This window comes from Stegostoma tigrinum, chromosome 5, assembly GCF_030684315.1.
Source record: "Stegostoma tigrinum isolate sSteTig4 chromosome 5, sSteTig4.hap1, whole genome shotgun sequence".
Taxonomy (NCBI): domain Eukaryota; kingdom Metazoa; phylum Chordata; class Chondrichthyes; order Orectolobiformes; family Stegostomatidae; genus Stegostoma; species Stegostoma tigrinum.
In genome coordinates, this window is record NC_081358.1 from 94,353,643 (window position 1) to 94,377,737 (window position 24,095).

The following is a 24,095-nucleotide window of genomic DNA, read 5'->3' on the forward strand; positions in this document are numbered from 1 at the left end:
CTCAAAATCCACAAACCTGCCTGCCCTGGTCGACCCATTGTCTCAGCCTGTTCCTGCCCCACTGAACAGCTCTCTGATGAAGGGTCTGGGCCCGAAATGTCAGCTTTTGTGCTCCTGAGATGCTGCTTGGCCTGCTGTGTTCATCCAGCTCCACACTTTGTTATCTTGGATTCTCCAGCATCTGCAGTTCCCATTATCACCTTGTCAGGGGGCTCACTGAAGTCCTTGTAGACAACGTCTACCACATTGCCCTCATCTACTTTCTTGATGCTCTCTTCAAAATACTGAATCAAAGTCATGAGACACAATTTCCCATGCACAAAGCCATGCTGACTGTCCCAAAATGAGTTTTTGTCTCTCCAAATGCCTGCAGATTCTTTCTCTTAGAATCCCCCTAATAACTTACTCACCTCAAACGTTGGGCTCATTGATCTGTCATTCTGCAGTATTTCCCTACAGCCTTTTTTAAACAATGGCACAACAGGAGCCATCTTGCAATGCGCACTTTACCTGGGACTGTCAATGATGCAAGTATCTCTCCTCGTGGCCCAGTAATTTCCTCCCTGACCTCCCATGAAATCTTGGGATACACTTCATCAGTTCCTGAGGATTTATTTACCTTGACCTGTTTTGAGAATTCCAGCCCCTCTTCTTCTGTATTGTGGACTCTCTTCAATACCTGTATTTATTTCTCCAAGTTTCCAGGCATCCATGCCTTTCTCGACAGTAAATACTAAAAAGAAATATTCATTTGGGATCACACCCATCTCTTGTGGATCCACACCTAGATGACCTTATTGATCTTTTGCAGGCCCTATTCTCTCCCTAGCTACTGTTTTACCCTTCGTGTACTTACAGGAGATGAGTTTTCTCCAGCAATTTCAGTTTTGGGGGCAGTGCTTCAGGGAAGTGAAACTGAGATAGAGGATACAGCCATAACCTTACTCGGGCGTTATCTTCATGGCAAGGCTGCGTCAAACGGCCGAGTAACGGACGAATGGCCTCCAGAGACCCATTTTCATTGTTACAATGTGAATTGGTCTTCCTTTAACACCTCAGGAGCAATTGGACCGCACCGACTCCATTCAGTGCACAGGGCAGAACGACGCAGGCGCGTGGCCGGAACAATAAAGTTTGGTTTTGTTGGCTTGTTGTTCTGTTTGTGTGTGAGCGCGAGAGCTGAGCGATGGCGGCGGCGGTTGGAGCGTCTCGCAAGAAAGACGGAGGCCCGAACATCAGGTTCCTGGAGTCGTCAGAAACCGTGGCGCAGTTCGACGGCCTGAGGTTGTGGCTGGGCAAAAACTACAAGAAAGTGAGTGTCCGAGGACTCGACAAACGCGAGCCGGAGAGACTGAGCCGGCTTCCCCGGGCCCCTCTGCCCCAAATGGCGGCTGAGGCCTTCTTCGGCTTTTGGAAGGTTGATGATTGCGCGGTGTAAGGCTTTAGAGGGACACGGAACGGGACTTATCCCGATTCTCCCCCCCCCCCCTTTCCCGGTTTACTAAGCGTCTCATGCATTCTTTGCAGAATTTCCTCCTGCGGGAGGCCACTATCTCGTGGAGCTGGAGGTCCAAGAGTTTGTAGTTGCTTTGTGTTGAGGAGGTTGGGGCCGGTGATGCTCGGTTCGTGCGGGGAACGCCTCCAGCAAAGATACTTGTAATTTCATCTCGTTCTTTTTAACACTGCGAGGCGAGATTTTCTTCGTACAGTGAAAACTTTTTTTTCCCACAGTTGCGGGAAATCAGGGAGTTCCAATTTTATTGACCTAACTAAGTGACTAATGAGCACTTTTAAAACTTCACACGTAAAGATAAATTCTCAAAGTTGGAATGAATTCAGGACCAGAGAAATGAAGGATGCTGACTTCTCCAATCACTTTTTTTGTTAATTTGATGTTGGAAGTTGTGCTCGGTAAGAGGGAGTCAGTGACAAAAGGATGGAACAGATGAATCCATTGAACCAGCATCACGGATCATGCTGTTTGTAAGGCAGAAACAGATGGTTACATGCTACTTGATTGGATAACTGTAGGTGGAGTAATGATATTTGTATTTCCTGCTCTGCTGATTTAGTTTAATGAAGTGTTTATATGAAATACACAAAATATGAAGTATTATCAACAGGTGCTTGCACAATAAATGGCATTGGTTTGCACAGAGCATTTCGGAGATTTTTATCTTACAGTGCCAGGAACCTGGGTTCGATGCCACCCTTGGACGACTGATGAGAGTGCAGGGAAGTGGGGTTGAAATGTCCATCAGCCATGATTTAAACGGCAGAGTGGACTTGATGGGTCGAATGGCCTTACCTCCACTCCTAAGTCTTATGGACTGTTATAGTTTGCATATTCTTCCTGTGTCTGCATGGGTTTCCTCCCACACTGATGTGCTGACTAGATGGCTTAGCCATGTTAAATTGCCCATAGTGTTTAGGGATGTGTAGATTAGGGGAATGGGTCTGAGTGGGATGCTCTGAGGGTCAGTGTGGACTTGTTGGGCCGAGAGTCTGTTTTCACAATGTAGGGTTCTATGATTATTGTTTTAGTTTAGATGTGAGGGCAGTGAATAATGGTGAAGCTTATTCCGTTGTGGAGCACATTTTTACTGAAAGAAATTAGAGTGACAGAACGAAATCCAGTTGTGTTTTTGTTTGTAATCATTACAAAATCCAATCTAAGGTAACATGCCTAATTTGAAAAATGACTTATTTTGAACTGCATGTAGATTATCAAATGCTTTTGATTTCCCCCATTAACATTCACATTGGAATTTTACCCAGCTGAGCAAAACAAGTAGTTCAAATTTTAAAAAGAATAATCTTGAATAATTGAACATGTCTAATTTAAATGAAGGGTCACACTCACTGCATCTCTAAAATTTGGCAAGTGGTACAGAGTATAACTCAAACATCTTAGTATTGCATGATTTGAATGAGAAACTCCTGACTTTGCAATTGTATTATCATGCACATTTAACCACATTGTAGTCATGGTGATTATGGCACACACTGCTGTGCTACCTATTTTTGGGAGAATTGTGGAGTAGTTCATGCAAGTCATAACTTGTGCTGTGTCACAAGTTCATAGCGCACAATAAAGAGCTCCACTTTGCCCCTTGACAATAAAAATGCAAATTAAGCATAGGGCTTTGACTGTAATTATCGGTCACGTTCAACATAATAGCAAAATACTATAAGAAAAATTTGTAATAGAGTCAAGGTGTTGGAGAATCTTAACAGTTCTGGTAGTATCTGTGGAGAGAGAAAGAGTTAACATTTTGAGCCTAATGTGACCTTATGGAAGACAGTTACACAGTCCAATTCAATTCTCCTGTGTTAAAGTTTTTCTTTTCCTGAAATGCTACTTGAGCTCCTGAGTTTCTCCAGCACTTTGTCATGTCCAATATGCAGCCTGGCTGCTCCTGACATTTTGACTGAGGCATTGCAATCTGACTTCCATGGTGAAAAGAAAGCCAGTTTAATTGGAGAATCTGGGTTTAAAAGAAAACTTAACAAGTATTACATTTTACCTTGATGACAGTTGCACTTGACAGACCTACTACAAATTGGGATGTGTGTGCATGGAAAAAAAACGCAGTTTAAACATGCTGCAGCTGATCTGTAACAGGTACTTTTAAATTTGTTGTAAACGGAGAACAGTGTCAATGCGCAAGTTATTGAATAAGTAATTTGGGTTCATACACAGAAAGAGCTGGAAAAATTCAGGAAGTCTGGTAGTGTCTGTGGAGAGAAAGCCATGTTAACTATTTGGGTTCAGTGATCTTTCTTCTTAACTGATGGTAGCTCAGAAAAGTAGTATGCGTGCTGGTGAAATAGGGAGAAAGGAAAAGATGATGTTTAAAGGAGTAAGTCACAGATGGAGGTACAGCGCAGAGAGGGTGAGATTGTTGGGCAGACAAACGAGGGGGGAATAATGATAAATTAGGAGAAAGAAGAACTATTAATGGGGACCATTTTGTAGTTAAAAGTGGAACTGTGCTCAAATCAACCTGCATTGTGACAGAGCTTGGGGTGTGTGAAATTCATGGAAGATGTGTTGTGGCCTTAAAGTTATTGAACTCAGTATTGAGCCCTGTAGGTTGTAAGGACCCCAAGCGGAAAATAAGATACTGTTCTTTGAGCTTGTGCTGGACCTTGCTAGAGTACTGCTGCAGGCCTGAGACAAAACATTGGCCAGCGAGCATAGTGTTCTATTAAAGTCAGAGGCGACTGGAAGCTCTGGATCATTTTTCCAGACAGAATGTAAGTGTTCAGTAAGGTGGTTATCCAGTCTGGGATTTGTCTCCCAAATGTTGAAGAAACCGTATTGTGAGCAGGGAATATAGTAGTCTAGATTGAGTGGATGCAGGTAATTGACTGGTTCACCTGAAAATGTATCTGAATTCTTGGACAATGAGGAGAGGGGGAGGTAAACTGGTAGGTGTTGCACCTTCTGGGATTATGCAGAATGCGTTGTGATTGGACTATGATTTGCCGGGGGGGACAATCCCTGTGAAATATTAACCAGGAAGGAATGAGTGGTATCTGACTGATGATGGCATCCCTCCCAGAGGTGGCAGAAATGGTGCCTTATGATCCCATGTATGTGGATGCCAGTGTGATGGAAAGGGAGCATCGGGTATTGGTTGTTTGGAGCTCCTAAATCAAAGTTCTCAAATACGAAAGCGCCTTTCAGTACAAGTTATCATGTAGCCACTAGGTAGTTGTCATTATCTACTGGTTCAGTGGCATATAATAAAGGTCATTTCCAGCTCATTTGTACTAGATCTGTCATATGTATGACTCTAGTATCCTAGAAATTGCTTACAGCAACTAAGAGCAGGCAATTATTATCAATCCTGCAGTGACACTCGTATATTGTGGTAATGTCAGTGAACTGGTAATGCAGAACTTCAGACTAATGTTTTGGTGTCTGTGTTCAACACTCACCATGGCAGTTGGTGAAATTTGAATTCAGTAAAAATTCTAGAATTAAAGTGCTGGTCTAATGGTGACAATGTGGCCATTTTTGATTGTTGTAAAAAACACATCTGGTTCACCAATATCTTTTCAGGGAAGGCAGTCCCAACCTTACCCAGCTTGGCTGGTATAGTTGACGCTTTACCTCAGGTCAATTAGGAGTGGGCAATAAATGTTGGCCTAGCTAGTGTCACTGTCATCCCCCATCATGAATGAATTAGAAAGAACTCAATGTGTTAGATATCAATTTTTTTGTGAATACAGTTCAAATTCAGCAATCTCCAACAAGCTAAGTTCCAAATCTTTGCAGGGTGCTGATGCTTAGCAGATTCTTAGCTCACAGGACAAATAAGGACGAAGATTTCCTCCACTACCAATAATGTGGTCGTTACCATTAACTAGAAACTGAACTGTATGAAACATTGCAAGACAGTGGCTGCAAAAGTTGGTCAGAGGCTTTGAATCCTGCAGCAAGTAACATAGCTTCTGAATCTCTGAAATCTAATCTACGAGGCTGAAGACAAGAGCATGATGGAATATTCCCCACTTGCCTTGATGAGTGCAGCCTCAAGAACACTTCTGCTTCATAGAGTAAACTTACCAGGACGTTGCTTGAGCTGAAGAGTTTTAGTTTGGAAGAAGAGAAGAGACTGAAGGGTGGGGAGGAATACATGAATGAGATGTGTGTTAAATTGAAGGGCATAGGTAAGATACAAAAACCTTTGATCTCTCCTCCAAGGTGAAAATGATGAGGGCGTAGGTTTGAGATAGGGGCTGAACATTTTAAAGGGGAAGTGTGGGAAATTAAGTTTTTATCTCAAAGGTCATAGGAATCTGGAATTCACTGTCTGTTAGAGTGGTAGATGCAGAATCTCTCATTGCATTTCAGAAGCATTTTGGAAGCATCTAGATGTACACATGTCTTGCTAAGGCACATAAGGCTATGGGCCAAGTGCTAGAAAATGGAATAAACATAATTAGTTGGCTCTTTTGACCAGCAAAGCCTGAAGGACCTTTGAGTTGCATGACTGAGAATCCAGGACAAAGTAGCCCACTTGATTGATTTAGGGGAGGCAATAGCCTAGGGGTATTACTGCTGGATTGTTAATCCAGAAACCCAGATAACATTGTGGGGGCCTGCTGTGTTCATCCAGCTTCACACTTTATTATCTAACATTGTGGAGCACTTGGGTTCAAGCCCTGCAACGGTAGAAGGTGGCATTTGAATTCAGCAGTAAAATATCTGGAATTAACTATGTAATGGTGATCATGAATGCATTATCAGAAAAACTCACCTGTTTCACCAATGTCCTTTTAAAGAAGGAAACTGCCATCCTTACCTGGTCTTGCCTATGAGCAACTCCAGATCCACAGCAATGTGTTGACCCTGAACTGCCCTCTGGGCACTTAAGGATGGACAGAAAACACTGCCTAGCCAGCAATGCCGTCATGCCGTTAATGAATAAAGGAAAAAAAAACACTTCACCGAACATATGTGATGCTTAGTGGCAGCAGTTTGTCGCATCGAAATGCACTGCAAATTGTCCAAAAATTCTTTGATATCCTTCAAACCCACGATCACTACCAGCTAGTACATGAGCAACAGGTAAAGAGGAATACCACATGGAAGTTCTTCTCCAAACCACTCACCATCCAGATTTGGAAAGATAACTCAGTTTCTTCAGTGTCGCTGGGTCAAATTAATCAATAATGAATTTTAAAAGAATTCTCCAACATACAGTAATGTTCTTCTCAGCATGGATGCCTAACATTCATCTGACTCTGTATTGGCATCCCTAGATGTGCAACTAGGAGGAGTAACTATGCCAATTACGGCTTCACATCATGTGTTATTGTAAGCCTGACTTTGTTTTCTCCATTCCTAGGTTAAATTGGAGGATAAGTGACAAATGATCACAGTCACTCAGAATTATTGAGGTCCGGTTTGAAATGGGTCTCGACTCTCTCTAGGTTTTGACATGAACGAGGTGGAAGGAACAAGAGAATTTTTACCACCGGAATAGTTTTTAGAGGCTTTTCAACTTTCCTTCATCAGGGCAATTAACAAAAATAGCAAATCAATTTGAAAACCAACACTTCACCCTGCATGAGAGGAAAGTGCAAATTGACAATTACGATTGTGACTAGGATTGCATTAGAAGCTACGTATTGAGGTTGGTTGGCCAGCTGAGCTGGTTATTTGTTCCGCAGATGTTTCTTTCCTGTGCTTGGTAACATCCTCAGTGCAGCCTCTGAAGAAGTGTTGTTGTGTTTACCTGCCTGGTTTTTAAACTCTGGGGTCCGTTGCGATGGATTGCCTCACTTCCGGGTTTCCTCCATAGTGGAATGTATATGAGGTTGAGTTCAATGTGTTTATTATAGCATGCTTTGTGGAGTGCCATGCTTCCAGGAATTCTTGTGCTTGTCTCTGCCTAGCCTGTCCCAGGATCTTGGTGTTATCCCGGCCGAAGTCGTGGTTCTCCATGTCCGTGTGGATTGAGATGAGTGAGTATTGGTCATGCCTTTTTGTAGCCAGTTGGTGTTCATGTACTCTTGTTGTTAGTTTCCTTCCTTTTTGTCCGATTATGGTGTTTTTCGCAGTCTCTGCAGGGGATCTTGTAGATGACTTTGGTCCTGTCCACAGCCGGGAGTGGGTCTTTAGTTCGGGTGAGTACTTCTCGTAAGGTTGATGTGGGCTTGTGTGCCATTCTGATGCCCAGTGGTCGTAGAAGTCTTGTGGTGAGTTCTGACTTGTTCCTGATGCAGGCATCATGTAGTGTGATGAATGTGTCAGGGCATGTAGAATTTTTCTGATGCTGCTCCTGTAGACATCTCCTGACCCAGTTCTTTGGATATTTGTTAACCTTGAACACTTAAAAGTGGTATTCCTCCTCCTCTTGGCATAGTTGTGTGTTGCTGCAGTATATTGTTACCCTTTTAAGTAGTGTTTGCACGCAGCTTCGTTTGTGTGTGCTGGGATGGTTACTATTGAAGTTCAATACCTCGTCTCTGTGTTTGGCTTTTCGGTATACTTTCGTTTGCAGTTCCCATTTGTCTTGTGCTCCACCATGACGTCCAGGAATGGGAGCTGTTTGTTCCTCTCCTCCTATCTGGAGAATTTTATTCCAGTGAAGGTGTTGTTTGTGAGTTTGTATGTCTCTTCTAATTTGGTCTGTTCAATGATGACAAAGGTGTCGTCTACGTAGTGTATCCATAGTTTAGGTTGGATTTGGGGAAGGGCAGTCCTCTCCAGTCTTTGCATCACTGCTTCTGCTGAGTCCGGAGATGGGTGTCCCATTGATTGGCTCACATGTTTGGCCGTTGAAGGTGAAGTGGGTGGTCAGGCATAGGTCCAGTAGTTTAAGCATTGTGTCCTTGGAGATGGTTTCGCTGGGGTCATGTTCTTGTTCAAGTAGCATTGTCATTGTTTCCCTTGCTAATGGTATGTCTGTAGATGGTGAATAGGGCGGTGACACCAAACGATATCATGGTCTCTTCGTCCTCTGTCTTTATGTATTTGGAGTTGAGTAATTCTTGGGCTGAGTGGATGGAGTGGGGTGCTTGAGTCTTCTTTGCAGTTCTCTGGCTAATCTGTGCGATGGAGTGCCTGGTAGGGAGACAATGGGTCTGAGGGGGACTTCTGGATTGTGCACTTTGCGGAGGCCGTAGAATTGGCGTGTGTTGGTTCCTTTTGGGTTTCATTCTCAAGAAGTCTGTTTTGTTGATCTGTCCTGTTGGTTTAAGTCTTTGTAGCGTGTATAGGATTTTGTTGCCTAGTTGTGGTGTCGGGTCAGTCTCCACTGGTTGGAATGTGTTCTCGCTGGCGAGCAGTGTTTGTTCTTTGGAGATGTAGTCCTTTTTATTCATTATCACTGTCATGCCCCATATGCCTGCAGGTAGTATAGTGATGTTCTTGTCCTCCTTTAATTTGTCCAGGGCTTGTTTTTCCCATGTGTTGAGGGTGTTGAGTTCCCTCTTTCTGGTTAGTGTCCGGACTACTGTCTGTCTTTACAGTTTGTTGTGATTCTTCATTGATATTGTTGATCTTGAGTGTGGCTTCCAGTGTAGCTAGCAATTCCGCTTTGTTGGCGTCCCTGTAGTTGTAGTTCAGTCCGTGGGTGAGAACGGCTTTTTCTGCGTCTGTCAGTTTTCTGTCGGAGAGGTTCCATATCCATGTGTCAGTTCTGTTGACGTTTTTGCGCGTAAGTGTGGTTAGCTGGCCTTGCAGGGTCTGTCTTTTGGCTCTTGTGGTCAGTCAGCTGATGTTAATGGCTCGTTCCATGTCGGTTGTGCAGTCTTGATAGTTCTCTGGAATAACGTTTTTTGGTGCGTTATTCCTCTATAGTTGTGGAGCCGGTTATGTGTATCATTTTATCATTATCGTTACCGTCTTGCAGCCGATTTGTTTTGCTGTTTTTTGGGCTTGTGGCTTGTTGATGGGTGATTTGTACTTCACACTGTGTGGTAATACTGGTTCCTGAGGCATCCATGTCGGAAGGAAAGTGGTTCATGGGTTGCGCTGTCTCATTTGGCATAGTTTTCCCATTTTCTTGCCAGTTTGAGCTTGATGCGCCTGGAGGTTTCCAAGGTTTTGGAGTAGATCTGTAGTTCGTGCGGTGGGTGTTAAGTTTGGATGGCTCACCGAGCTGGTTTGTTGTTCCGCAGATGTTTCGTTAGGCTGATTATCACTGTCCCATACTCTAGTCCTCTTGCAACAAAAAGGTCATCATTCCATCCACCTTCCAAATAGGTTGCTGCACCTGCATGCAATCCTTGTGACATATTGACAAGGGCACTGACATCCTTTTGCACCTTAACACTTTTCAACCTCTCGCATTTAGTCCGATGCTATCAATGAGGACTTCACAAGCTTCAAAATCTTCCCTCCCTGACCGCATCCCAAAACCAGCCCAGCTCGTAGCCGCCTCCCTAACTTGTCCTTCCACCTAACCACTCCTCCCACCTCAAGTCTTACCCCCATCTTCTACCTACTAGCCTCATCCTGCCTCCTTGACCTGTCCGTCCTCCCTAACTCCCACCTACACTCACCTTTACTGGCTCCAACCCCATCTCCTTGACCTGTCTGTCTCCCCTCCACCTATCTTCTCCTTTATCCATCTTCTATCTGCCTTCCCCTCTCTCTCTATTTATTTCAGAATCCCCTTCTCTCCTCTTTCTGAAGAAGGGACTAGACCCTTCCTGCTTCTTTGCTGCTTGGCCTGCTGTGTTCACCCAGCTCTATACCTTGTTGTCTCAGATTCTCCAGCATTGGCAGTTCCTACTATCGCTGCAAAAAATTTTCTGAAGGTTGTGGGGTTTCTTGTTGAAACTACCCTTCCCAAGAGGTGCATTTCAGATTTCCACCACCCTCTGGGTGGGGGAAAAAAAACTTTCCTCCATCCTGTCTAAATTTCCTGCCTTTCACGTTTGAAATTATGTCTCATTGTTATTGATCCTTCAAGTAAGGTGAGCTTTCTATCCACCCTGACCATGCCCCTTATCATGTACACTTCAATCAGGTCCCCTGTCTGTTCGAAAGGAAGCAACTTGACCAAATCCAGCCTCGCTTCATAGCTGAACTGCCCCATCCCAGGCAACTACCTGGTGAATTTCCTCTGCACCCACTCTGCAATCATCCCTTCTATAGTGCAGTGGCCAGAACTGCATTCAGTACTGCAGCTATGACCTAAGTGAAGTTTGAATTATCAGAAGAGAAGGGAGAGATACAAAAGGGCCCAGAGGGTCCTTTTGTTTCACATAGGGTGGTGAGAGTCTGGATTGGATGCTGGAGGTAGTGGTGGAAGCGAATACAGTTTTGTCAATTAAGAAATATTTAGGTAAATAAATGTGATTGATAGGAAGGGATAGGAACCAAATACAGGCAGATGGGACTAGGTTAATGTGTGAAAACTGGGTGGTATGGGCAAGTTGGGCTAACAGGCCCATTTCTGTGCTTTTGGACCTCTGCTATTCCTGTACATCTCCAACGTAACCTCCTTGCTCTTATAATCTTAAGCTATGACTGATAAAGGCTGGACACTGGTCTCCAGTCTCACAACCACCCGTCTACCATCACCTTTTGTCTTCTACAGGTAAACCAATTTTGGATCCAAGTGACAAAACCAGAAATTGCTCGTAAAGCTCAGCAGTTCTGTCAGCATCTGTGGAGAGAAATCAGAGTTGGCATTTTGGCCCAGTGGCCCTTCCTCGGTCCCAAGGAAGGAACTTAAACCGAAATGTTAACTCTGATTTCTAGCATCTGCATTTCTTTCATCTTTTGTTTTGGATCCAAGTTACCCTGGATCTCATGCTTTTACCACTGTTATCAGTCTTCCATGTAGCACCTTGACAAAGGTTGTCCTGAAATCCCTTTTATTATCCTCAGAATTTGAATCAGGATCTCCCTCTGTCCAAGCCATACTGACTAACTCTGATCAAACCTTTCCTCACCAAATGGAGATTAATTCTGTCCTTCAGAATTTTCTCCAGTAGTTTTCTGCTTTAATTGTATAGGAGCTTGGTTAGTCCACTTCTGGGATGTTCTGCAGTTTTGAGCCCTTTAACTCAGGAAAGATGATAATGGCATAGGCACAGTACAACAAAATTTCAGTAGACTTGTTCCTCGGATGGGGCCTGTCCTATGAAGAGAGATTGGGCACCCTGGGTCTGTGCCAATAAATGTGGAGTTTGAAAAACGCAGGAGGTCAGACAGCACCTGAGGAGCAGGAAAACCCATGTTTCAGGCCAAAATCCTTAGTCAGGACTGGGTGGGGAAAGCCCAGAGGTAAATATGGGGGGGTGGGAGAAGGGTGGAGGGTGGGGTGGTAGGGGTAGAGGGGATAGTTGAGTAGGAAGATGGATAATGGCCTGAATATTGACTTCAATAGCTTTAAAATCCCTCTGCTCCCAACCTGTCCATTTTCCAACTCAAGATGCAGGAAAATGTTTCTCCTTTGTATTTTTTTTTCCTTTATTCATTCACGGGATGAGGGCATCGCTGGCTAGGCAGGATTTATTGCCCATTCCTAATTGCTGAGAGGCATACACATTACTGTGGGTCTGGAGTCACATGGTAAGGATGGCAGTTTCCTTCCCTAAAGGGCATTAGTGAACCAAATGGGTTTTTCCCCAACAATGCAAAATGGATTTGTGGTCATCATTCGACTGTTAATTCCAGATATTTATTGAATTCACATTCCACCCTTTGTCATAGTGCAATTTGAACCTAGTTCCCCAGAACATTATCTGGGTCTATGGATTAACAGTCCAGCAACAATACCACTAGGCTATCACCTCCCCTGCTGGGAAGTCTAGAAAAGACTGCTTTTAAAGGGAAGGGATGCCCCTTAGACTTGAGAGGGGTATTTTTTTTAACCTAAGGGCTTGTAAATCTTTGGGATTTTATCAGTCCTTTGGTGCATTGATGGCAGAGATTCGCAATCCAAAATCTATCAATTGCGTGCAGACTTTTTTTAAAAAAGTAAAAGACATTTAGAAGTTAGATCAACTGTGATTTATTATTGAATGGTAGGGCAGGCTTGATGGGTTGAATAGTGTTGTTGTGTGCTTGTGTTCCTGTGTGGCACGGTAGCTCAGTGGTGAGCACTGCTGCCTCACAGCATGAGGGACCCAGGTTTGATTCCACCCTTGGGGGACTGTCTGTATGGAGATTGCACATTCTCTCCGTGTCTGTGTGCGTTTGCTCCGGTTTCCTCCCACAGTCCAAAGATGTGCAGGATAGGTGAATTGGCTGTGCTAAATTGCCCATAGTGCTTAGGGATGTGTAGATTGGGGGATGAGTCTGGGTGGGATGCTCCGAGGGTCGGTGTGGACTTGTTGGACTGAAGATCCTGTTTCCACACTGTAGGGATACTACAGCTAAACTAAGAATGCACAGTTCTTTGCAGGCAATCACAACATGTATGTATATTGTGCTTGCTTCAACTCATTAAATTACGTACAGCCATTTTCTCAGGGCAAAGTCCTCTCTCATCAGAATCAAATTGTTTGGTTTAAAATTTTAAATGAAGCTTGGCACTTAACTGTCAGTCATCAGCAATTTGGTGCAGTCTCCACGGCAATGGCTTGACCAGTGCATCAACTTGTCAACTAGTCAGCACTCTGTACAAGAGCAGTATAACTGTTCATTAGCACCGTGAACTGGTATTCCAATAAATTGTGCTGGTGAATGTAACACGAAAAGCTGAGGCAAAATGTCCTTTTTCAGTAACATTCAAATTCTCTGCTATCAAATACCCAGTTGTAATGTCTGAATGTCAAAGGGAAGATGCTAAGATCATCTCTTGTTGGCACTTACCCACCTAAACTTAAAGCAGGATCTGTATTGTATGTTTGCTTATGATAAGACATTAAAATATTACAAGGTTTGAGCTCTACATGTTTCCATCTGAGCCCCACACTATCCTGACTTCGAACTGAGTAGGTATTCATCTGAGTAGGTATTCATTTGACTGTTATTGGATCAGAATTGTATAAGATTCTTCCCGAACGGTATGTGCGGTATACACATTGCACTTGTGAAAAAGCCACCATTTTCTTTCGGGCAATTACGGATACTTGGTAAATGTTACTGTGTAAATCAAGCCCATGTTGCATAAGTGGACGAATAAAAAACAACATTATTTGAGCATGGACATGTTACCTTCTTAACTTCTCTGTTACTTTTTTAAAAATACTGCTCATTCTACCCTGCACTTTTGATCTGGATGTCTTTTACGTGTCTCTCCATAATCCCAACTTTGTTTCTTTTCCCCAGGCACAGGCTCCCCTTTGGTGCCATCGTCTGTTGTCATGTCACCAGCTTTCATATGTCCTCTTGAGATAGGTTTTATGGCTTCAATGATATTTTTATTTGTTCGCAGCACATGGACATTGTTTGCTTGGCCAACGTTAATTTTTCTAACCACTGTAGTTCTTGAAAAGGTAATAAGACCATAAAAATGACAGAACAGGAATAGGTTTTTCAGCCCTTTGAGCTTGCTCCTCCATTTAATAGGATCGTGGCTGATCTAACATTGCTCACATCCACTTTCCTCTTTCCCCATAACCCTAGATTCCCTAACTGATCTTTTCTTACTCTTAAGTTGGTGCTCATTGATTCTGTGACTCTCCCATTAGGTGAAACATGCTCTTGGCATTTACCCTGTCAAGCCCCTATAAGAACTGTATTTGTTTCAATGAGCTCACCTCTTATTCTTCTGAATTCCAGTGAATAGAGTCAAAACCTTGCTCTTTCCTGACTGTAATGTCAATCCTTTAACAATGCCTCATTTCTAAATTATTTTTTAAACTCTGGAAAGTAACGTAATTAGTTTTTATTCCTCTTTTGTGATCATAATTTATACATGGATATTTGTACCCAAGAAAGCACCATAAGATGCAGATGTATTCAAAGCTTTTCACTGTACTTCTGCAGTGGGGAGGCAATGGCCTAATGGCATTATTGCTGAACTATTGATCCAGATAATGTTCTGAGGACCTGGGTTCAAATCCCATCACAACAGATGAGTGGAATTTGAATTCAGTAACACTTATCTGGAATTAAGTGAATCCATTGTTGATTGTCAGAAAAACCTATCTGGTTCACTGCCCTTTAGAGAAGGAAACAGCCAGGTTTACTTGATCTGGCGTACAAGTGACTCCAGACCCACATCAGTGTGGTTGACTCTTAACTACCTCTGGGCAATTAGCGGAGGGCAATAAATGCTGCCTCACCAGCAATGCCCTCATCCTGTGAACAAATTTAAAGGAAAAAAAAACTGGATTACACATGAAATAAAAGATATTCTATTCATAGGACAGTCGTTCCATATTTGGGATCATTGTGATGAACCTTTTCTGAATTGCCGTCAATGAAATAATTTCTCCCCTTTAACAAGGGGACCAAAACTGCTCGCAGTACTCCAGATGTTGTCTCACCAGCACCTTGTACGGTTGCAATAAGACTTGCTTGCTCTTGGGCACCAGTCCCCTTGGAATAAGGGCAAACGTTTCTTTAGCTTTCCTGATTATCTGCTACACCTGTGTGCTAGTTTTGTGTTTCATGCACAAATACCTCCAAGTCCCTTTTTGTGTTCAACTTTTTGCAGTTTTTCTCCACTTATCAATGAAGCTGTTCCTTTGTTCTCCCTTCTAAAATCAACCATATTAAATTTTCCAACATTATGCTCCATTTAACAAGCTTTTGGCCATTTAGTTAACCTATCAGTATCACTTTGTAAAATGGTCCCCCTCGCAATTTGCCCTTGCACCTAGTTTGAATCATCTACAGATTTGGCTACAGCATGTTTCCTCCGAATTGTTTGTATATTTTATAAATAGTTGTGGCTCCAGTGGAAATCCCACACTGGAATCATGTAGAACCCCATTGGTCACAGGTCTCCAATCTGAAAAAAAAACACTCCCTTAACCTCACTTGCTGTTTCTTGCCCATGAGCCAATTCTGTATCCATGCAAGTATTCTACCTCCAATTCTGTGGACTTTAATGACTTAGCCATTCCTCTACCACCTTCCCTGTGGTCAGGGAGGAAATGAAATATCTGAGTCATAGCCCCTTTAATTTCCTCCCTCATCTCCCACAACAGCCTGAAATACAACTCCTCTAGACCCAGAGGTGTGTCCACATTAAGCCTACCAAAACCCCCAATACCTATTTCAGAATTTGGATACAGTACATTCACTTCCTTCCTCCAGATGATTAATATATATTGTAAGCATTTACAGTCCCAGCACTGATCCCCTGCTAATAGAGCATCAATATGAAAAAGAACCCCTTAGCCCAGGTACTGTTTCCTGCCTATTAGTCAGTTCTCTCCCTGCTGGTATGCTACATCCAACACCGTGGGCTGTGACCTTTATGCCTTGACTTTTTGTAGGATGTTTGATCAAAAGTCTTTTGGAATTTCAAATAGAATGCATTTACTGATTGACCCTTGATCCAATCTGAGATTTTCTTAAGACTGTAATAATTTAGTCATGCATTTACCTTTAAATGAAGCCATGCTGATGTTGCTTGTTTACATGATTTTTTTCCAAGTGTTCTGCTATTATTTGTTAATAATTGATTCCAACATTTTTCCACAGGCTAAGTAGCCTATGTTTACCAGCTGTTTGCCCTTCTCCTTTTTGAAGGGGGATGTCGCAATAGTAGTTTTCCAGTCTTCCAGTACTTCCCAGAATCCATGGATTTTTGGAAAATTACAATCAAAGTCTCCATAATGTCTGAAGCTGCTTCTGTTAGGATGATCAGCTGCCTCCTTGAAATGCATCAGGCCTTGAAGTATAGGAACACCCATAGCTGCTTCTCTGCTGTTGTTAGATTTCTGAATGGACTTTTCAAATTGAAATTTAACGTTGATCTCACTGTCTGCGCACCTTCTCTGTAATTTTGTATTCGGCTCTCCAGTTACCGAATGCGCTCTGCATGGTACAATCTGCCTGCACTGCATGCAGAACAAAACCTTTTGCTGTACGTAGGTACATGAAACAATAATAAATCAAATCAAATCAGTACTGTTACAAAGGAGTTCCAACACTTTGACCTGTAACGGTGAAGGAATGGTAATGTAGTTCCAAGTCAGAATCATGCATGACCTGGAGGGAATTTGTTCCTGACAACACTGCCAAATATCTGAACTTGATCCTGTCCATCTGCCATTCAGAATAGTAGAGGTTACAGATTTGGTAGGTGTGGTCCAAGGAGGCGATGTGAGAAATTGAAATACACTGTGGAAGGTACTGTAAATGCTGCCAGTGTGTGTCAGGAGTAAAGGGAATGAACATTGAGAGTGATGTACAGTTAAATTCTTCTCAATGATAACCACCAAGATATTGATTGCAGGGGAGGGCTGTGAATTACTGCTGGTAATACCTTTGAATGTTTTGGGGACATGGTTAAATTCTGTGTCTTATTGGAGATTGTCATAGCCTGGTTCTTGCTGAACTGATGTCAACAGTGATGATCATGTGCCTTTTAGCCTAACAAACCTGTTGAATTAATCTTTGTATTCCACCATCACGACCACCTGAATCACTTTGTTTTACTCTTGATACTGTAATTTAGTTGTAGTTGAACTTGCATAGACAAGTGAAGAGTTTCCCATTTCAGAAGGATGCAGTCAAAAATTGTACTTCCTTTCTGTCCTACAAAGTCTTTAAATCAGTTGTATTTTTCAGTTTGTACATGCAGATTCACCTTCAAACAAAACACTGGCTGGACTTGTGGTGCAGTTGCTTCAGTTTCAAGAAGATGCTTTTGGCAAGCACGTTAACAATCCTGCATTAACTAAACTTCCAGTAAGTAACTTGTAAGCACAATCTGTTTTGTCAGCCTGTGTGAATGTTCACATATAAATTGGTTGAGGTCGATATAAGATTAGCTATGTTGAACCTTTTTATTTTGACTTGGATGAATTTGTAAGCTAAATGAGGAAAATGGCACCATTGATACCATAAGCCTGGTTTGAAACTTTGCATTCAAGATGTATGGTGAAATTTAATATCAAGGAGGTTCCTTCTCAATCTCTCTCTTTACTCGAGGAGTGATGATCCTCAGATTAATCATCATCAATTGTCACTCTCTGTCATTCTGTCTGTCAGATGAAAGAGCAGCCCTATGGTCTGGTAGTCTATCGTGACATGTCCCAAAGAAGGAGTACTATGTATCAAATTTTGACAGTGAGCCTTCTAATAAGATATTTAGGCACGACAAAATTTGGTTCATGTGCTAGGTTTTAAGGAAGCCTGATGTGCAGAAAGAGAAGTAGAGACAGTTGGCAAAGGGCCCAGCTGGTAAAAACCAAAAAGTATGCCTGAAACCGGTTATGTGAGAACAAGATTTGAGGGTGTGGGTGGGAAGCATTTTGGAATGAGAATGAATATTTCAGAAGAGAAGTGGTATGGGACTACTTCCCATGTAGGTCAGTAGAAGAGTTAAATAGGTTTACTCGTTTTTCTTCAATTTTTAGAATGTGGACAACAGTGTTTTAGATGAGCTGTAGTTTATACAGGTTAAATGGAAAGCTTGTCAGGAGAAAAATTTCAGGAGTTAAGTTGAGAGGATTGAATGAGTGTTAAAATAGTTGAACAGAGGAGGTGTTTTCAAGCTGGAAGTAGCAGTCTTTGTGATGGGCTTGTGGTCAAGAGCTGAACTCTGGTTTGAGTACAACATTGATGTTACCAGTAGTCTAGTTCAGTCTTGGGGTGTGACGAGGGAGAACGATGGCATTACTACCTAAGGAACGGTTTGCGGCAAGTGTTGAAGACTGGAGCTTTGGGTCTGTCAGTAGTTGGAGTAGCCTTGTGCTCCCTCATGACTGAATGCCACACAAGCATTGTGATAAATGAGACACTGGAGGTGTTGATATCGGTCATGAGATCGGACCTGTGTCATCACTTTACGGTTGATCATTGGGCTTTTTGACCTGCTCTATTTGAAGGAATTTCTCCCCCTACCCCAAAACCACATTCTTAAGGCAATCTTTGCAAACCTGGAATGTCCTGTTGCTCAATGTCTACTTTTGTGGGATATGTCTGGCAGAGAAGTTGTGCTAATGGAAGATTCATAATTAGCTGCCTCTGGACCGTAAAATTGCATCTCGGTTTGCAGGGCGTGTAATTCTTGGAATATAAGACAAAGGAACAGATGTAAGTCATTCAGCCCTTTGAGCCTACTCCGTCATTCATTGAATGAAATCGTGGCTGACCTGTGGCCTAAGTGGAAAGTAATAGTTTTTTTTTATTAAGCAAAGATATCTCAGATTAAAAGTAGGAACTGACGTAGCATTCACTGCTGTTTGTGGAAGAGATTTCTGTACCTGCACTACTCTGGAGAAGTGCTTCCTAACATCTTTCCTGATGCTCTGACTATCCTTCCTAGTTCTCAAAACCCCAACCAGTGGAAATTGTTTATCTTCATCTACCCTGTCTTTTCCTGTTAATTTCTTGAAGACTTTGATCAACTCACCTCTAACTTCCTAAATGATAGAGAACACAAACTAAATTTTGTTTAATCTGTTCTGATCACTTAACCCGTGACATCCAGGTATCATTCTTGTAAACCTATGTTGTATTCCCTCTAAGGCCATTATATCTGTTGTAAGATTTCGTGCGAAATTTGTTCACTGTGCTCTAAATGAAGCCTTACTAAGGTTTTGTCATGCTGCAGCATTACTTCCGCATCCTTGTACTCCAGTCCACTGGAAGTAAAGGCCATTATTCCATGAGCTTGCTTGCTTATTTTCTGTTACCTATTCTTCGCATTTTAAAAGGTTATGCCCCTGAACCTCCAAAATCCCTCAGACATCCATTATAATTAACCTGTCATCTCAAAAGTACTCTGTTTTGGTTGGTTTGCTCACCGAGCTAGTCTGTTAGTTCACATATTCCTACTGGGTAACATCATCAGTGCAGCCTCCGGTGAATCGCTGTTGTGTTTTCCCGCCTGGTGTTTAAACTCCGGGGTCCATTGAATTTGATTACCTCACTTCCGGTTTTCCTTCGCAGTGGTTTATATGCAGGGTCTAGCTCTATGTGTGTGTTGATCGTCTTCTTGGTGGAGGACCAGGCCTCTAGGAATTCCTGTGTTTGTCTCTGTTTGGCCTGTCCTAGGATCCTGGTGTCATCCCAATTGAACGAGTTGGCAGGATGAGCCGGGAAAACACAAAAACGCTTCATTGGAGACTGCACTGATGATGTTACCCAGCAAGGTAACGAAATGTCTGAACTAACGGATCAGCTCGGCGAACGAACCTACCACAGCATCCATAACCCGAGCTACAAATCTACTCAAGAACCTTAGAAAGTACCCTAATTTATCTATCTTCAGTCTAAAATGGATAACTCCTCACTTCCTTATGTTGAACTTCAGTTTGTTACTGTTTTGCCCATTCACTTATTCTGTCAATATCCCTTTGTAAATTCATGCTATCATCTACACTGTCTACAGTGCTGCCTAACTTTGTGTCATCAGCATATTCGGATATATGATCTGCTAGGTTGTTATCCAGGTTGTTAATAAGTAATGTGAATAATGGAGGCCCTAACACCAATCATTGTGGGACATCTTTGCTCCCATCCTGGCAATTTATGTACAACCTCACAAGGTGACATGACTGAGGCCAGTCTGAAAGCTGGCATTTTGGGTTTAATGAGAACCACCTTCTGTTGTAGGATTTTGTTTGTGAAGCCATGCCCGGAAATCCGTCCAGTTGTGGAATCTCATGTTTAAAAGGGATTTCCTACTGGAGGAAACTTTGAAGGGTTTCATAACATTGATAACTCATCTTGGAGAACTGACCTTTTGAAAACTGACTTTGCGTTATGGAACTTTTCCTGAACTAAAGGGAGAGAAGAGTTATGACCGAAAACAACAAAGGGACTAGATACCTTTGAATAAGCACTTTCATATTCTGAGTTCCACGAGCATAGTCAAGGATCTTTAAAAATGAAGTGAATTAGCTAATCAAAAGTTATTTTAGTTGTTGATCTTGGTAAGGGAAGACAATTTGTTTTTTCGGGGGGAGGAAGTGATTTCAAAAATATTGCAACACTTGTCAAGCAGTAAATTTTTTTCACCACTTTGGAGACATGTCTCTTGACCTGATTTTGAGCTATAAGCTTTGAGACAGATTAGAACCTGGACGTCTCAGTCACACTCCAATCCCAGATAACTTGTTAACAAACTAACTGTCAGTGTTCATCTTTAGGAACTTTCCTGGAATTGAATGATCTCTCTAATGGATAGCTGTTTCCACTATCATATATGTTATTGGAGTAAATTGTAAATGCTGTCTGATGTACTGTGGTGTTGCACCAGTGTTGACCTTTATGTTTTGTCAAAACAGGCAAAATGTTTCCTTGATTTCAAAGCTGGGGGACCCTTGGGTCATATCCTTGGTGCTGCTTACAAGTTCAAGAGTGAACAGGGATGGTAAGTCAGTCCAGAATCTTATTCTAATCAATGTCAGGAGTAGATTCAAAACTGAGCTTGGGTTGCACAATAACCTGAGCAAGTGAGGCTGTTTTCACTTACTTCTTCATAGGATTGATTTCACTAAGAATAAATTGCTATATAAAAATTGGGAAAAGCAAACTTTTGCACTTGTAATTGTGACAAGGCCAGCATTTGTTACCTATTTCTAAATACCGTTGAAGGTGATCCCTGTTCCAGGTGGCAGCAGTCCATCTGATGTGGATGGACCCCCTTTTTTTGGTGGGTGGGGTGGTTTCTGCATTTTGATTCTGCAAGAGTAAAGGGATGGTGATATAATTACAAGTAAGATAGTGAGTGGCTTGAAAGGGAATTTGCATGTGGTGATGTTCCATGCAGATGCTGGCCTTGTTTTTCTTGGTCATTAATGTCATGGTTTTTGGAAGGGTGCTACCAAAGAAGTCTTGCTGAGTTGCTACGGGGTGTACGTATTGTAGCCTGTGAGCATCACTGGTGGATATTGTTAATTTTGACGGTGTTGAACAGCTGATCAAATGGGCAGTTTTGTCCTGGATAGTGTCAAGTGTCTTGTGTGTTGGAACTTGGCTCATCCAGGCAAGTGGTGAATATTCCATAGCGTTTAGGCTCTGTAGATGGCAGATGGTTTAGAAATTTGGAGAGTTGGGATGTGAGTAACTGAGAATTCTGAGCCTCTGACCCGGTCTTGTACCCACACTATCTATATGGCCATTCCAGCTCCGTTCCTAGTTAGTATAACACTCAATGTTGATAGACCACTAGACGTGGGAGCAGAAATAAGCCATTCAGCCGATCGGGTCTGCTCTGCTATTCTGAGGTAATGGATAATTTGATTTCCCTCCCCTCCACTTTGCTGCCTTTCTGCTATAATGCCTGTCTCCATATTGAATATTCAAAACAACCCAGACTCAGTAGCTGCTGCAATAAAGAATTCCACAGATTCACCATCCTCTGGGAGGAAAAAGAACCTCCTTTTCCTCTCCATCTTAATGTGCAACCTGTTATGCTGAAATTATGCCTTCTGGTTATAGACTGACCCATAAGGGGAAACAATTTCTGCCTTATTTACCCTGTCAATTCACCTAAGAATCTTGTATGTTTCAATAACAATGTCTTTTATTCATCTAAGCTCCATCTAGTACATGCACAACCTGGTGGATCATCACTTATAAGAACGTCGACTCCCTAGAGAGGATCAGTTAATTGAATTTTGACAGTATTGTCTCCAATGCCAGCATATCTTTCCTCGGATAAAACCCCAAAACTGTTCACAGTATTCCAGCTGTGGTCTGATAAATGCTTTGTTGAGTTTTAACAAAACCTCCCTTCTTTTATATTCCATTCCCTTTGAAATAAAGGCCGACATTCCTTTTGCCTTCTCTATTGCCCACTGAACCTGGATACTAACTTCTGGTGATTTCATAATTAAGGACTCCGAGATCCCTGTCTTCTGTAGTTTACTGCAGTTTTTCTCCATTTAAATAATATTCAGCTCCTCTATTTCTGCAAAAATACATAACCTCACGATTTCCCACCTTTATATTCCATGTGCCATATTTTTTGCCCACTCGCTTAACTTGTTGACATCCCTTTGCAGACAATCTTTGTACCATCGTCACCACCTGCCTACCCAGCTATTTTTGTCATTAATCAATTTGACTATTGCACATTCACTTTTCTCATTTCAAGTCAATAATATATATCGTAAATAATTGTGGCCCCAGCACACATCCTGTGGCAAACCACAAGCCACATTTCGTCCTGAAAATACCGCTGTTACCCCATCTTTCGCGTTGGTTAACCAATCCTGTTTCTCTGCCGATTGACTACCTCCAGCAGTATAGACTCTCATGTTTATTAAGTAGCATAATATGTAGCACCTTATCAAAGACCTTCTGAAAGTCCAAATAAATATATTGCATCCAGTGCTTCCCCTGCATTTATACTCCTTGTTACTAATGTAATAAATTCCAGTACAATTGTCAGCTATGATCGTGCTGACTTTGCTTGATTATGTTTTATATTTCTAAGTTCTCTGCTATTACATCCTTTATAATAGACTCAAATTGTTTTCCAGTAACTGACATAGAAGCTGACTGGTCTGTTATTACCTTTATTTAACATCTTTGTTTAAAAAGGCAAGATGACATATTTGCATTTTTCCAATCCTCTGGGACTTATTGCCGAATGTTTGGGGTCCTGGAAGATGAATACCAGTGCGCAACTATCTCTGTAGTTACACTGTCTTTAATATGCTAGGATACATCCTGTCAGATCCAGGGGACTTGACACTCTCTAGTGATGTTGTATTTATTTCCCATCTTTCTTTTGCTCCTTGATTATTTAGCAATTTTTGGAATGCTGTTGGTGTCTACTAGTGCAAGCACTCGTGCAAAGTATTTATTTAATTCCTCTGCCCTTTCCTGATTTCCTCACTTTTATTTCCTTAGCCTTATTCTCCAAGGGAGGTTGAATTCAGATATTAGTAATACCATTGAATGTCATGGGGATAAGGTTAGATTCTCTCTTGTTGGAGATGATCATTGCCCACCATTTGTTGTTATACCAAATGTCAATAATGATGAATCCAGAAGGGCTGTTCTTTCCTGGACCTGCTGTGAAATCTTCATTTATGTTTGAATCCCTGTCAAAAGTGTTGACATTTTGGATTTTCTTAGATATTTTTAATCAAGCAGTTTGACACTTGGCTAATGATCTCTTCACAGTAATCAGAAGCTGCTTACAGTGTGCCTGCTTTCTAAAGCCTGTTTTTATTGGATCGCTGTTATTACCAAGTTGTTTTATAGCATTATAGGAAGTTGATATAGGTCTTGATTGGAAGAACGGTCAATTGTTTTGGATCCCTGAGCAAGCAGGCTTTTTCTCCTGACATTGGATGACTTCTTGACTGAGTAGTTGCTCTTCCCGGAATATTACTCCCCAGCAGTGTTTTATTATATATTGAAAGCCTCATATTAGGACATATCCTTTACATAAAGCTTTGGCGGAGAGAAACAAAGGCAGAGCAATAGGAATGACTGCTATTCCTACCCCTATCTCTGTTTGCTGCTCCTGTCATGATTGCAGTGTGTTTTGAAGTTGTTGATATTTTGCTACTTTAACCTATCG

At 42.1% G+C, this 24,095-nt stretch overlaps 1 protein-coding gene across 1 annotated transcript in view; it reads left to right on the forward strand.

The window, feature by feature from the left end:
* The first annotated feature begins 966 nt into the window (after nucleotides 1-966).
* LOC125451679 (SWI/SNF complex subunit SMARCC1) overlaps nucleotides 967-24,095 on the forward strand; it is a 104,101-nt gene continuing 80,972 nt past the window's right edge. Inside the window, exons 1-3 of the mRNA XM_059646371.1 lie at nucleotides 967-1,312; nucleotides 17,174-17,293; nucleotides 20,842-20,927. Coding sequence (XP_059502354.1) covers nucleotides 1,187-1,312; nucleotides 17,174-17,293; nucleotides 20,842-20,927 — 332 coding nt within the window. The 5' untranslated portion in view covers nucleotides 967-1,186. The remainder of the gene's footprint in view (nucleotides 1,313-17,173; nucleotides 17,294-20,841; nucleotides 20,928-24,095) is intronic.